Below are 15,985 nucleotides of genomic sequence, written 5' to 3'. Positions count from 1 at the left end.
TCCTTTACATCACAAGTGTAGCGGTTTATCAGTTGAGGGAACGTGCAATTTGATCACACTCGAACAAGCTTGTGAGTGTAGTTGATTATGTAATGTAAACGTTAAAATGAGTCATGTACTATAGTAAAGGTGTTTAGATGTCATAAGATACATTGTGTGAGGAACAGGTTGAAAAGTGTTTATGTACAGTTGTGCTCAAAAGTTTGCATACCCTTGGAGATTTGGTCATATATGTACCATTTTTAAAGAAAACATGAGTGAGCAGGCAAAACACATTTCTTTTATTTCTTATGGGATTCATATTCAGCTGTAGGTTATAACAGAATGACGCAATCATAAAACAAAACATGGCAACAAAGAAAAAAATGAAATATGACCCCTGTTCAAAAGTCTACATACCATTAGTTCTTAATACTGTGTATTGCCCCCTTTAGCATCAATGACAGGCTGCAGTCTTTTGTAATAGTTGTCTATGAGGCCCCAAATTCTTGCAGGTGGTATAGCTGCCAATTCGTCTTGGCAAAATGCCTCCAGGTCTTTGGTCGTCTTGCATGAACCGCATGTTTGAGATCTCCCCAGAGTGGCTCGATGATATTAAGGTCAGGAGACTGTGATGGCCACTCCAGAACCTTCACCTTATTCTGCTGTAACCACTGGAGGGTCAAATTGGCCTTGTGCTTAGGGTCACTGTCATGCTGGAAAGTCCAAGAGCGTCCCATGTGCAGCTTTCATGCAGAAGAATGCAAATTGTCTGCCAGTATTTTCTGATAACATGCTGCATTCATCTTGCTATAAATTTTCACAAGATTCCCTGTGCCTTTAGAGCTCACACACCCCCAAAACATCAGTTAGCCACCACCATGCTTCACAGTGGGGATGGTATTCTTTTCACTATAGGCCTTGTTGACCCCTCTCCAAACATAGTGTTTATGGTTGTGACCATAAAGCTTTATTTTGGTCTCATCACTCCAAATTACAGTGTGCCAGAAGCTGTGAGGCATGTCAAGGTGTTGTCGGGCATATTGTAACCGGCTTTTTTGTGGCATTGGTGCAGTAAAGGCTTCTTTCTGGCAACTCGACCATGCAGCTTATTTTTGTTCAAGTATCATCGTATTGTGCTCCTTGAAACAACCACACCGTCTTTTTCCAGAGCAGCCTGTATTTCTCCTGAGGTTACCTGTGGGTTTGTCTTTGTATCCCGAACAATTCTTCTGGCAGTTGTGGCTGAAATCTTTCTTGGTCTACCTGACCTTGGCTTGGTGTCAATAGATCCCCGAATTTTCCACTTCTTAATAAGTGATTGAACAGTACTGACTGGCATTTTCAAGGATTTGGATATCTTTTTATATCCTTTTCCATCTTTATAAAGTTGCATTACCTTGTTACGCAGGTCTTTTGACAGTTCTTTTCTGCTCCCCATGGCTCAGTATCTAGCCTGCTCAGTGCATCCACGTGAGAGCTAACAAACTCATTGACTATTTATACACAAACACTAATTGCAATTTAAAAAGCCCAGGTGTGGGAAATTAACCTTTAATTGCCATTTAAACCTGTGTGTGTCACTTTGTGTGTCTGTAACAAGGCCAAACATTCAAGGGTATGTAAACTTTTGATCAGGGCCATTTGGGTGATTTCTGTTATCATTATGATTTAAAAAGGAGCCAAACAACTATGTCATAATAAATGGCTTCATATGATCACTATCCTTAAATAAAAGACAGTTTTTGTATGATCAGTCATATTTTCAAAATCAATGCCAAAATTTCACAATTTCTACTAGGGTATGCAAACATTTGAGCACAACTGTAAAAGTAATTGTTGTTCTAGCGTCTAGTGTTCATTCCACCAGGAAATGTCTGTGTTATGTACAACAGGCCACATAAAAATAATTTTTCAAAAATGTAGTTACTGTAACGATTCCTTTACCAGGTTGCGGATGCCACTGAGGGAGAAATATATCAGTCATCTGAGACAGTAAAAAGGCATCTTAACAAACCAATCGAATTTAACAACATCTTCTCTCATACAATCTCCTCTCTTGATTTCATCCCAGCTCGGAAAAAATTTACTTTTTACTTTTTTAATACTTGAGTACAATTTAATGTGAATACTTTTTTACTTTCACTCAAGTATGTTTTTGGATAGATACTTTGACTTTTAATTGAGTAAAATTTTTACTCAGTATCCATACTTTCACTTAAGTATAATTTCTGAGTACTTTTTACACCCCTGAGTATTACTAAATACCATGTAAAGTTTAGTATAGTATTTCAAGTTTGGTATAAACTATCAAGTTTATATACTTTATAAACTGGTTTGGATTTTTAAATGGTTACCTGTTGTATAGTGCTATAATCTCGCCAACGGGCGAAGAAACACAAAGGAGTGGACATAAGAGCACTTAGTAAGAAAAGAAGGGAAACGTAGCCAGGATTAATAGAAGAAAATCCTTTCAGCTGGGTGTATTTTGATCATGTCTTTTAAGATAAATCTAGGAACTGTAAGCATATATCTCCCTTTGTTACTGGAGTAATACAGACGAGAGATGGCCAGCTAAAGGCTACGGTACATTCAAATGGCACGCTAATGTTTACCTGAATGTTTCTCCCATTTGTACATGTTCTTCTGTTCCGTCTTGGCCCTTTAGTAAAATATTTTTATCTCTTGTACATCTGTGTAAATGCTCAGTGACAATAAATTGATTCTTGAATTTACAATACTAGCATTCTGTACTTTGTTTACATAAAGCAATCCGGACTCGGCATGTATTAGCATATAAGCTTGTTTTCAAATCTTGTGTTTAGGCTCTTAATTATTGAATACTCCAAAACTATAAAGTGTTTGACCATGTCTCATTTATTACATTTATTTTCAAGTAGACAATGTCCAGAGTAAACACTCTCAGTCACTGTAAATACAGCAGCAGGTATCAGCGAAGACAAAGCTATGAAACTATGAATAAAGAGACCCTTTTTGATTTGTAAATATGATATGATATGAATGCATAAAATGACAACAAATATAAAAGTAATAAATTACACAAGAAGCCTATTTAAGCCCACTTTTCTTACAAGTTTGAAGGATCCAATCCATCAGTTAAGTTTATGTTCATATTATCTTCCCGTAACACCTTCGTGAAATATTATCCAGCGTTTCTATGAAAATGTAAAAGTTTTTTGCAGTCGCAATGTTTCAAATGTCTTTCTTTATCTTGTGCTTTGTTTACGTGTGTCTCCATCCATCATGGTGGCGGGGGTGTGTTTGTTGACTTAATCGAATACTATCTATTGAGAAAACAAAACAAAACCTTCCTCCCTTCTCTAAACCTTAAAGGAATATTCCTGGTTTAATTGAAGTTAAGCTCAATAGACAGCATTTGTGGCATAATGTTGATTACCACAAAAAAAAATTTGTACTCATCCGTCCTTTTTTTTTTTTTTTTTTTTTTTTAAAGCAAACATTGAGGTTACAGTGTGGCACTTACAACTGAAGTGAATGGGGCCAGTTTTAGAGGGGTTAAAGGCAGAAATGTGAAATTTATAATTTTATAAAAGCACATATTAATTCTTCCGTTAAAACTCATGTATTATTTGAACCGTACAGTTGTTAAAATCATAATTTTTACAGTCGATTTAGGGTTTGTTGGCATTACATCGTCATGGCAATGAAGTTGTAAAATTGGTTATAACTTTACACAGAAAAGGTTAGTAAGTGACTTTACCATCCTAAAATTGTTAACACAAATATTGTTTATGTCTTGTGGTTATACTTCTTAAACAGTGAGTATTTTATAGTTTACAGATTGGCCCCCCATTCACTTCCAGTCAAAATACATTTTTGTGGTAATCAACATTACGCCACAAATGCTGTCGGTTGAGCTTAACTTGTATTGAACCCGGAATATTCCTTTAAGCTCCTGAGACCCGAGCGTGACTGCTCTTTGCATTTTCCATTTCCCTTTTTGATTTGTAACTAGTGGCACCTAACATTCAAGCAAAAAAAGCAAAAAAAAAAAAAAAAATGTATTTAGCAAAACCAAAATACAACGTCCACACATGTGGACGTGGGGTCACACGAGGTTAAACCTAACCAATAGTGAAATATGCAACCACTTCATTATGAGGTGCTTCTATGACACTTCCATCTCACGTGTCGACTCGCCTTCTCTTTAGGTCTCGCACTCCGGTCTTTTGCATCGCAAGTGCAATGCTCTATCAGTTGAGCTATTGCACAATTTGATCACACTCGAACAAGCTTGTAAATGGAGTTGGTTATCTAATGCAAACGTTAAAATGTAACGCCTTACAAGTCACCATGACACTGCCTCAATACATACAACGAGCCACATAAAAATAATTTTGCAAAAATGTAGGTATAGTAACGTGATTCTATGTCATTGAAGATTAAAAAAATACTTTACACTGTAAACTGTTTTGGGACACTGTAACTCCAATTTACATTGTGGTCCTACTTTATCACACAAAAAACAATAAGTAAACAAACAAACAGCCAATGCCTTGTGCAAACCTACGATCACTGGACTCAATTAGAGATGCATATTCTCTGAAAGGCTACATAGTAAACACTATTTGTTTAATGCAGAAGCAATTGTCTCTCTCCCTCTCTCTCTCTCTCTCTCTCTCTGTATAGTGTTCCGGCAGAGTACACCAAAACATGTTATGCAACATTACAACCAGTATTTCTGCCATAATAGTACGATCCATCTTCATGTGTTGATATAAACAAAGCAAATGTGTCTCCTACAATCTAGTAATCTAACCAACCCATATAAACCAGGTCCAGGTCTAGCTAAGTGTGTGATCAGTTTCAGGTGTGTAGTAAAGTTCAGATGTTCAGATATGCAGTTAGATCAATGTCATATACTTCAAGGTATTTACACTTGGTGTGAAACATGAAAATACCATGTGTAAATGCCCTCCAAGACGAATTAGAGATCACTCAAATGCAGTCCAGTCACTCAAAAACCTCAGGAGCTGGTTTTTACACACATACAAGATGCAGCTTAGCCAAGTGCAAATGCAACTGGTTGTTCAGGACACATACGTAAACCTTTTTCTCCCAAATGGAACTATATGAGCATACCCAATGCAAGATTAATCCGACCGTAAAACGTGCAAATGTTAACAGGACACAATTAAACCCTACTTTACTTCGGCCAGACACTCAACGCCAGACAGGGGCGATAATGCACAAGGCCGGCTTAAAAACACACAGGGCAGCAGTGTGTCTCGGGACGGTCAGGTAGCATTTATGCAGTGAGTTCAGAGAGAGAACAAACTGTGTTTCCTTGTACTTCATCTTCAGAGAGGAGAAAACAGAGAGAGTGAGAGGAACGGACAGGTGTTAGGCGGAGGCTCTTGGCACATAAGCATCATTTAACAAGACATTGTTAAATATTTACAGCATTCCAGAGTGTCACGTTGGGACTGACTATCTGTTCTTGTCGAAAGAATAGTTGCTCTCTCTTACACTCCATCATAAAGCAGGTGAAGGTTAAGATGAAGTGTTTTAATCTGAAAAGAGGGAGAGAAAGAATTTGTTTGGAAGAAAGCGTAAGCTAAAGGTTTTAGCCAAGATTCTGAGCGCTGGACACACACAAGACCACAGAAACAGAAATGGATATAAATGCATACAGTGGCTCCAAAAAGCATTTGGAAACTTTAAGGAATATTCTGGGTTCAATACAAGTTAAGCTCAATCGACAGCATTTGTAGTATAACGTTGACCACAGAAATGTACTTGTCATTCTTTAAAATAACAATAATAATAATAAGAAGAAAAATAATAAATAAAACAAGTTTACAGTGAGGCACTTACAATGGAAATGAATGGGGCCAAATTTTTGGAGGGTTTAAAAGCAGGATGTATCTTTACGCACGGAAAAGTTTAGTAAGTGATTTTATCACACTAAAATCATGATAAAACATATACTGTTTTGCTAGTGGCTATACTTTTGGAACAGTGAGTATTTAACGTTTACAGATTGGCCCCTTTCACTTTCATTATAAGTGCCTCACTGTAACCCAGAAAAGGAGGGACAAGTCAAAATGATTTTTGTGGTAATCAGCATTATGCCAAAAAAGCAGTCGATGGAGCTCAACTTGTATTGAACTCTGAATATTTCTTTAAGCCACACTACAAAATGTACGAATGTCATTGCATAAAAAAAAAAATCAAACCAAGTGGCAAAGTTTCATTATATTATAAAACAATAGATATACAGTTCAAAATGAAGACATGCACTTTTATGACACTTTGTGGTTGTCAAACATTAGTGGAACATGCCAATAGTTAAAGTGATGAACTTCAGCGTTATTGCATGTCAAATTTCGGCAAATTTCAGAAACTTCCCATGGATGGAATTTTTTATTTTGTTAATAATTTTTCTTGAAGAAATATGAACATAAATAAAGATAAAAGCCAAAATTGTAAAAGCCATGGATCAATATTTACTGAGTAATCTATTACTTTTTAAATGGGGGTCAAAATGACCATTTTCGCCTATGATTCACCATTCGCCAATTTTCGTCTTTGATTTGTAGCAAAACTACAGGTAAAACAAATAACCTTAAAAAGGTGGCAGCATCATCATTTTAATTTTACACAGAGATGTGTAGTTTTATTCCTAAAATCAGCTGACTTCAGCACCCCTTGTTGCATTTTCTGCCACTGGTGTGAGTCCAAAGTTAGGGAAAAAAAACGTTTTGTGTGTGTTTTTCCACAGTTGAAGTGTCTATAACTCCAGAAGCATTAAAAATATCTTAATATCCTTTTAGATTCTGGTTCAGAACAAACTTTCCTTTGTATATTAAAATTTTTAAGGGCCTATATTAAATCCCTGAGATATGGGGCTTTTAGTGTGAAATAAAAATAAAATAATGATGCTGCCACATTTCTAAGGTTATTTTTTTACCTGTAGTTTTGCTCCAAAATCATAGGTAAAAATCATGGATTACTCAGTAAATACTGATCGATATTGATCCATGTCATTTAATATTTGACTTTTAACTTCATTTATATAATTCTTTAAAAATAAAAAAACAAAAGTTTGAGCCTCTGGTTGAGTTGACAGAGAATGACCAAAGTTAGTTTTGAGAAAAGATCAAGCATCATCTGTGGTTCTCAACTGGCTTTGCTTCGGGATCCAGATTTTACATTGGACATCAAGTGGTGACCCAACACAGTAAAAAACGTAAGCTGGATTTAATTTAGCTTGGGTCGCATTTTCTTTTATCTTGCATAGGTTTGTTCATGGTTTTCAAATAAAAGGGCATGGATCAAGTGACATTATTTTTCCTATGTATCTCCTAATTTCACACACATATATATATATATATATATTACCAAATATACTGTATAATATACAGAACATATGGAATTTTTTTTTAAATGAATAAGTAAATATAGTATGTTGTTATAAAAAAAAAAACAGTAGTCTAAACACATTTAGAAACTTTAACTACAACTGCCACAGTTGTAATAAAAATCAGGTCCAATAGATTCCAACTAATATATTATTTACTATATCATTATTGTCAAAATACCACAGTTACTATTGTAAAATCACGATTAATTTTAGTAAGGGTGATGATGTGGCACATGCACGGTCTCTCTTGTCCTCGTCAGTTGCTGTTTATGATGCCAGGGCTGTCTAGCTGTTTAAGAGGTTTGACTTCCTTCATAGAGCTTTAAACTAGAAAATGGGTCACGTCAGTGTTGTGGTTAGTGCCGCAATATCAAGGGAAGCTCCATTGACGTGAGCTCCAGAGATACAGTAGGTTAGAGCAGAGCAGATCATTGGTGCAGTATGAATATCATTACATTTGAAATTTTGTTTGGGCCGCAGAAAATTTCAATGGAGGAAGAAATCTGGCATTGTTCTTTCCCAGCTGTCCGCGACCCATTTTTGGGCCATTACTCACCAGTTGAGAAACACTGTGTTAGCAGACCACTTGGTTTAATATTTTGTTCTCTGCAATAAAATTCATATATTAAGTGTGGCTTAAGTGTGCAAATAATTTTGGGGCTACTGTATACATGTTCTAGAGTCTACACTTTAGTGCCCACAATCAGGATGGCATACAAGTATTTGTAAATTCCAATGTTTCTGTGCAGAATTATCACAGGTCTCTATGCTCTTAAAGTTCAAAAGCCGCCATGTTTGGTAATGATCATAAATTAATTCTATCGTAAATTGAATCTATCACGCAAATACATCAACACACACTGTAGATGTACTCCATCAAAACCATTCCACAAAAAACCCAGTTTGCATGTAAACCCACACGCATGCACAAACACAAGTGCACATTTGCCACTGATGGTTATTTCTGCAAGTGTGAATGATTCAGCAAACACAAATGTGTTTTACATACCTGTCTGAGTCACCATGTACCTCAGAGTTCTTCATTTAAACCGGATTGAGATCAGTCTGATCAAACAGTGATCTGACCTCTCAAAGCACTCAAAAGTGCTTGAGAGATCCGATCTACTCTGCACCAGGTTGAATGAATGTTCTTCAAAGGTTGTAAATCAGTTTCAATCAGGCTTCAGATGTGTTCTCCATAAAATCTCCACGCTTATTCTGATCCTTTCATCAGAGTCTGATCTTCTGATCCTCAGAAAACTGAAGCAGTTGCACGCAACTTTTACTGATACAGACCCGTGAGAACCGCCTTACTGACACTCTCATGATCTAGTACCTGTTTGTTTCCCTTCACAAGTGCCTGACACCTCCTTCCTTTGACACAGAGTCCCAAGTCCTTTCTCTTGCATAACTCTTTTGAATGGCGAGGCAATGATGTCATAAGCCACAAGGTGACCGTTGCCGGGCCCAGCGGGGCTGTTTGCCGAGGCTACGACAAGCTGTTGCATCTGTCTTTGTAACTTGACTTTGACAGGCAAGAGAGATCACACGAGGCTTAAGAGAGTTAACACAGCAAATGACCCAGAGAGGAGGAACTGGACAGAACCCCCTCAGAGAGAGAGAGAATGTGTGTGGTGTTGAACTTTCTATTGTGTTTTCCTTCCCTACTTCCCACCGGTGGTTGACCTCTGGACTCGTATGTAAATCAACATCCTCCTCCAGCAGACTGTTTCACCGCTGAGCTCTTCTGCACACATGCGACTCTGACAACACCTTCCGCTTCACTGTCACTCTGTATATGTTCTCCACTACTCTTGTTTTTCTCATATTTTTGTTTTGGAATCTATCTCTCCCTCTGTCCTCTTACTGATTTCAAGTTTTGCTTTTCCTACGGCATCTTTCTTAAATCTCTCCAAGTCTTTGTTTCCCCTTAGACTTTTGATGAAACAATAGCATAAAGTCTGGTACACTTTGTAGAATATTCTGGCCAAGAACCGCCCACATATATAGGAAGAACTGTTGGAATGACATGTAAAGTTTCAACCACAATTCAAATTTTTTGTGAACTTTGAAATCACACATATTCCTGAAAGCCAAGAAAAATATACAGGTGTGCTCAAGGATATCTTGTTTACTTGCTCAAACAAAACTCTTGAATATCTTTCAGAGTTTCAGTGCCCCAAAGCTTGCAAATCGAGCAACTAGTCCTTCTAAAGGAGCACTCACTTTATGTAAAGCTGCTTTGAAACTATGTGTATTGTGAAAAGAACTTTACAAATAAAAATGATTTGACTTTACTCATTATAGCAGCTGGGAACATTTTTAATGTGATGTTTAGGGGCAGGTAACTGTCTTGTTTTCTTGTTACTAAGTAGGGCTGATTATTGATGCAGATTTCCCAATTCGATTTGATTCCAATGCACAAGCTCTCGATTTGATTCGATTTAGATCTCGATTCGATATCAATTCATATGAGTACATTTCTGTTACTGTCCATTTTGCTTACATATAAAAAAAACCCCCGATATGCTCTTAATTATAAAGGAAACTTCTAGGCAATCCTTCTAGGTACAATCAGAAAATATAAATTGTACAAATTATATTTTATCATTAGTTTTTCATCAAATTGGTCACATATTAGCTTTTGAAAAATTTCCAAATTCAGTCTATTCCATCAATTAATGTCTTGAAATTGCATAAATTGTGTTGCATATATATTTTTGTTACATTTGTATTTTTTACTTGCATAATTCGTACTATTTACAAATATTTATACATTGGTATGTAGAACTTCGTGCTTAATCGGTACTGTTTCTTTAAGACTAGCGGCATGAGCCAGTGAGTGCATATAATGCAAGAAGACGTGCATGGTTTCTTTAGCGCATCCATGTGTGATTAGAATTAATTTTTTCTTTTTGTTGTTGTTGTTTTTAATCAACAACTGACTGTAAAAAAACAAAAATGGTATTAAAAGAGACAATATTTAATGACATGGATCTGTGGATCTAGTCTTTGGACACACAGAACGAGTTAAACCAAACTTTTACTCTCAACACGCAGTGAAAGGAACTCTGTGCTTGAAAGGACCTTATTCACAGCAGCACCATCTATGATATTCGACAGGAATGACAACAAGGCTGTGAGGGACAGATGTACAGTCTCTTCAGTGGTTTGTACTGCAGTTTAAAGTGTTTTTGGATCATTCCAATTTTACAGATTTATACCGTAATTTATAGCTTTGTACCGTGCATGCCATTGAAGAGATGTAAAGGCCCAGGTATACTTCGTTTTTCGCGCCCGGTTGACCGCGTTGCCTATGTGAGTATACTTTTCTGACCACGAACGAACAGGAACGCGTTTGACGCATGCACACTCTAACTGCTTTGTGACACTCTTTTAGTACTGTCAATGGCCAGCGTATGAGCACAGACGAGGACCGCATGCGCAAGTCAAGAAAATATTGGCAGTGTGTGGTCAAGCCAAGTTGCTGTGCTGATGACGCAATTTGCGTCACACATACTGTGCATGGAAGGATCAGCAATGTGCATACCTGAAGTATACTTTGGCCTTTAGTCTATCCCTCACAGCCTTGTTTTCATTCCCACTCAAAATCAAAGATGGTGCTGCCGTGAATAAGGTCTATAACAACTTCTCCACTATACTACTAAATCACTGGTGAGTGAAATCTGAACATTTACTTGCCAGTGGCTAATCATAGACATTTTAGTCGCATAGCGAGTGATTTGTTTGCATTATAGAGGGCTGCCACATAGAGTGAAAGATTGATCTTGGGATTTAAGAAATAAGAAGAGATTGTTGAAACTAAGATCACGATGCATCGGAAAATCTGTAAGTGTATCAAATAAATTTCTTGAAAGTATTTCGAAGCTTTACCGCCACAAATCTTTTTGGCATATTGTCTGACTAGCTTTTCCACTCACTAAGCTCGTTTACATGGACATCAAAGACGTATATTGCGAGAAAGCTGCTTAAGGCACTAAAGTGTCGTTCACCTTTACGTGCACTATGTAGGCGGTGTAATCTTTACCCCCGTATACATGTGGCTCAATCAGTAAGCAGCTTTCTCTTCAGTAAAGGGGATTGTAACAAGGTTCAAGGAATGAGGAAGCGGGAGACTGTGAAAACACGTTCGTTTGACGGCGTAACGCTAAAGCTTCACAGATAAAATCAAATGCTTCTGGAATGGCAGCGGCCAACACACATACGACTTGTCAGCTGGGCTTTCTCTCCCACCCTTTTTATTTCCCCCGTCTCTCACTGTGAACATAGAAACAGCAATTACCAGCAATTCATCTCAGGTGAAAACCCTTACCGCTTCCTCTCTCCCCAGATGTACACTCGATCACGCCCTCGCCTCCACAGGGATATAATGTAATTTCCCTGTGACTCTGGTGTAAATAACGGTCATTGCATCAGGAAAACTTTGCTATGTTTAGTTCATAATTGCTTCGTTTATTTCCAGATGTTTCCTGCTGTGATTGTTTTATCATGGCTTGTTGCGGCATTGCGCTGCAATAATATGGTTTCCCTCTTACGTCAAACTTTGGGATTCCCCCAACACACTTGAGCATATACACAGACATGAGGGACAGTTGTCAATATTTTAAATTGGTGTAACGATGCGATAGGGAGAACAAACAGACCCAAGAGCAGAGGAAATTTTTATGGAATTTATTAATAACAAAAGGCAGTCACTGTGGATGTCGAGGATCCCGGCACCGGCTGCAGCAGCAGGAAGAGGTGACAGGGAAGCGAGTGCGCTGAGGCTGCACTCTGGGACAATCCTTGAAGAGTGTGTTTGTAGGATGAGTGTGAGCGTTGTGGGAGTCAGGAACAGATTCATAGAATCCTACGTTGAAGCTAGTGAGGTGCAGAATTTCCCTGGAGCGAGGAGCGTGTTTCACGAGACTGCGCTCAGCCCCGCTCCGGCCGCTCATGAGGCGCTCACTTTCCGCTCCTACCAGAATGCGCTAAATTTCTCGTGTGGCCACATTAATATGTGAGTGCTTCTACACTGACAAATATCTGGTGTTGGCAGCTGTATTAGGTCCAAGATTTTAAACAGAGTGGATTATCAGAGATGAGGCAGCATTTAAACTGTTTGATTCGCAAGCTGATGGTGACAGGGGCCGATTCAAACAACAGACTACAGTGAGGTGAGAGTGCACAGGCAGTTTAAAACACAGATTAGTTTCCAGGACATACGTCTGTAAAGTCAAATAATTGTATTAGGCTACCGTGGACATCTGTAAGGCTTCCCGGCGATTCACATAGGATAAGCGATGTCTTTATAAATCACAGAGATGAGAGTGTCGACTGAATTCTGTCTCGCATTACTGATCCATCAGAAAATGTATGCTATTTAGCGGTGCTGATTAATTATGAATTAAGTATTAAACATGTGCATATACTGTATCTGGGATTATCAGAAATAATTGACTTGAATATCTGGCAAAATACAACAGAACTGGTTACATTAGCAAGCCAGTAATCCAACAGTACACTCTTGAATTAAAATATAGACAATCTTTTCACATTATGTAGTTTTATCTGTCCCTCCGGAAAATATGTTGCGAAACGTGGAGCTCAGCAAAATTTTTCCCATTCACTCTGCTCAAATCAAAAAGTATATAGAGAGTTGCAAACATATGGAATGTAAACATTATCAATTACACATTATCTACTGCATACTGTTTACAGTATACTACTTTAAATCATTGAGTGGTTTAAATCATCTTGTTTCTGTCCTATTGCATCTTTCTCTCTCTCTGCTCCTGGGAACCATAATCCCTCTCTTTTCGCATTTCCCCTGTTCTTTCACCTCTGATCTGGAGTCAGTCTGAGTGAACCTGACACCAACATGTCCTCACACAACCAGGTGTGACACAATGCCTGCCATTATAACAGCATTATCCAGGCTGACAGAGGCCTTGTGTGTTTGTGTATCTATGTGTGTGAGTGTACCTCACTGTGTAAATTACTAATATGTGGTCATTATCACCCTGTGCCAAAAACAAATAATAAAAAATCATCACACTTACTGCAAAATAATAACAACACTACACATAAGAAAATAACTATGTACAATGTTACTATGTAGGACAAGGACAAATTATTTAATAATTTACCACTATTAATTTTGTGATTTCTTTATTTTTATTTTTTTGTAGTGTAAGCAATTAATCTCTGATTTCAATTTGTGTTTAATTTGCCTCTAAATATACATTACCTGAATGTACTGCATCGAGTTTGAATGCATTTTAGTCCCTCTTTTAAAGAAAGAAAACTAAATAATATGTATAGAAAATATATTTAAAACTTTGTTTATTTAAGAAGAAAAAAACTGTGCGGTTAAAATAAGGGACATCCAATGGAACTGAATGGGGCCAGTCCATAAAAATTTAAATACACACAAGTATTTTATAGCATAATCACAAGATTTAAACATTATACATGTTTACATGATTTTAGTGTGATAAAATATCTTAATAATCTTATCTGTATGTTGTTATATCTAATATTACAACGTAATGTCAGTAAACCCTGTAATCTGGTAAACGCTGTAACACAAGTAAATCCCTGATTTTACAATATTTACGTTGTGTGGCTATACTTTTGAAACAGTGTGTATTTTAATGTTTATGGACTGGCCCCATTCACTTCCATTGTAAGTCCCTGACTGTAACTGTGATTTTTGCTTTTTTTAATAAACAAGGAATGTCAATAACTTTTTGTGGTAATCAACATTATGCCACAAATGCTGCTGATTGAGCTTAACTTGATGAACCTGGAACATTCCTTTAATTCAGATAGTAAGTGTATGTATGCATATACATATACTGTATACTAGCAGAGCTAAAGTGTGCATCATCAGGTTGTAATATAACTGAAAAACTACTAAGAATAGTTCTCTTAAGCACCTCTTAACTAATACAGATCAGTGTAAACCAGCACTAAACCACAACACATGCGTCTCTGTAAACCACCCTGCAATTTTCACTCCTGCAAGAACACAGCCGTCTTTGTGTTGTCTGTGATGTCAGCACTCTGTAACCTATATTTGAGTATACGTGTGTGTATGACCTCTCTCAAATGACTAACTCTGCTCAAACTGCCCCCTAGAGGCTTCCTGCTACACTTTCATCTGTCACCATGGCAACACTCCACACCAGCTCACACCTGGTTTCATATGTAACTCAGCCTGTATCATGTGTCCAGCTCTTTTCACATGTACTTTAAATATACACAGACATTCAAACCACTGGTGTTAATGGGTTTACACACCAGGACTCCAATGACAACCAAGCAAATTTACAAAAAAGTAAAACAGCATTAGACCTTTTATATGCATCTCTATCAGGAAAAAAGTGTTTTCTATTTTTAGTACTGTTAAACATGTCCGGCCTGCTGTGGTAAGGTTGATAAGGGCAGTGCCAGGCTAATTCCGGCCCACTGTGTCAGTTAAACTGTGTTCGAGCATGTCCTGTGTTTAGACTGGCACTCTAGGTACTAAAATATGGCCATACAAACTGAGCAATAATGAGCATGTTTACATGCACACCAGTATGCTGAAAACTATTATAAATCAGCTAATAAATTTTTTTTTAAAAAATCGGACAACTCAAGAAAACCGCATTTAAATTAGATTTAAAATCGAGTTATTCTCTGCTTCTGACATCAAAATGTAAACAGTCATGCGCACAACACTTGTGCAGATTAGAAAGGTGTTTACATGCAATGTGAAATCAGAGTGTGTCGAGGAGGAGGGCGTGGCTGGGCCGTGATGATGCACGTTCGGCACTGAATCAGCTGATCAGCGGGAGAGTGAGATAAAGGGGAGCCGGAGGCACCAGTTCGAGAGAGGGAGAGAGACGCACCTCCGCGCTGCATGTGTGTTCGTCTTATGTTTTATGCTCTATGTTGTTTTAAGTTTATTTATACCATTAAAATTTACGTTGACTGTTCAGCTGGTTCCTGCCTCCTCCTTGCACGTCCTTATAATGTTACACAGAGTAATAGGCAAAAATTATTTTTTTACATAAACAGTTTTTGACTTAAGAAAACCATTTAAAGCGTTTGCATGACATTACACGTTGTCGACTTAAGCATAATAGGTGTAAAATCGTGCATCTAACTCGCTCAATGACTGATGGATAAAAGCATTTGAAATGTGAGCTCTGATCAAGAATTAGTGTTTGTATATATACTTATAATCATGATTTTGAAAATGTATATACAAAAATATATATAACTGCACAACTCAAATGCAATCTTATAAGCTTATATTATTATAAGCTGAGTTATATTTTTTTCCTCTATATATTAATGCCATAAATAGATTAAATAAATCGAATCAAGTTGCATCATTTGAGTTTTCTAATAAGTCGGAACTAGCCCATGGTCAGACAGAATGTTTCAACTTGTTTCAACAAAGAAGCCACCGAGAAATGATTAACCAAAAAGCGGTTTTAGGATTTATATCGATTTGTTAGACAGGAAGCAAAAAGGTAAAAAATAAAAGATAAAAAATGAATAAATAACAGACTCGTTCTGGGTCAAAACACATAGCGTGTAGCC

The 15,985-nt window shown here is 37.3% G+C and overlaps 1 protein-coding gene across 2 annotated transcripts in view; it reads right to left on the bottom strand.

The window, feature by feature from the left end:
- shroom3 (shroom family member 3) overlaps window positions 1-15,985 on the bottom strand; it is a 90,696-nt gene that overhangs the window by 55,445 nt on the left and 19,266 nt on the right. Inside the window, exon 1 of one of the 2 annotated variants that reach the window (XM_051677172.1) lies at window positions 8,397-8,670. The exons of the other annotated variant lie outside the window; for it this stretch is intronic. Within the exon in view, the coding sequence (XP_051533132.1) occupies window positions 8,397-8,431 (35 nt within the window). The 5' untranslated portion in view covers window positions 8,432-8,670. Of the gene's footprint in view, window positions 1-8,396; window positions 8,671-15,985 lie in introns of those variants that run through there. 2 annotated transcript variants of the gene reach the window in all.

Source organism: Myxocyprinus asiaticus, chromosome 38 (assembly GCF_019703515.2).
Source record: "Myxocyprinus asiaticus isolate MX2 ecotype Aquarium Trade chromosome 38, UBuf_Myxa_2, whole genome shotgun sequence".
NCBI lineage: Eukaryota > Metazoa > Chordata > Actinopteri > Cypriniformes > Catostomidae > Myxocyprinus > Myxocyprinus asiaticus.
The sequence above is the reverse complement of the archived record's forward strand: the minus strand, read 5'-3'. Positions and strand labels throughout refer to the sequence as shown.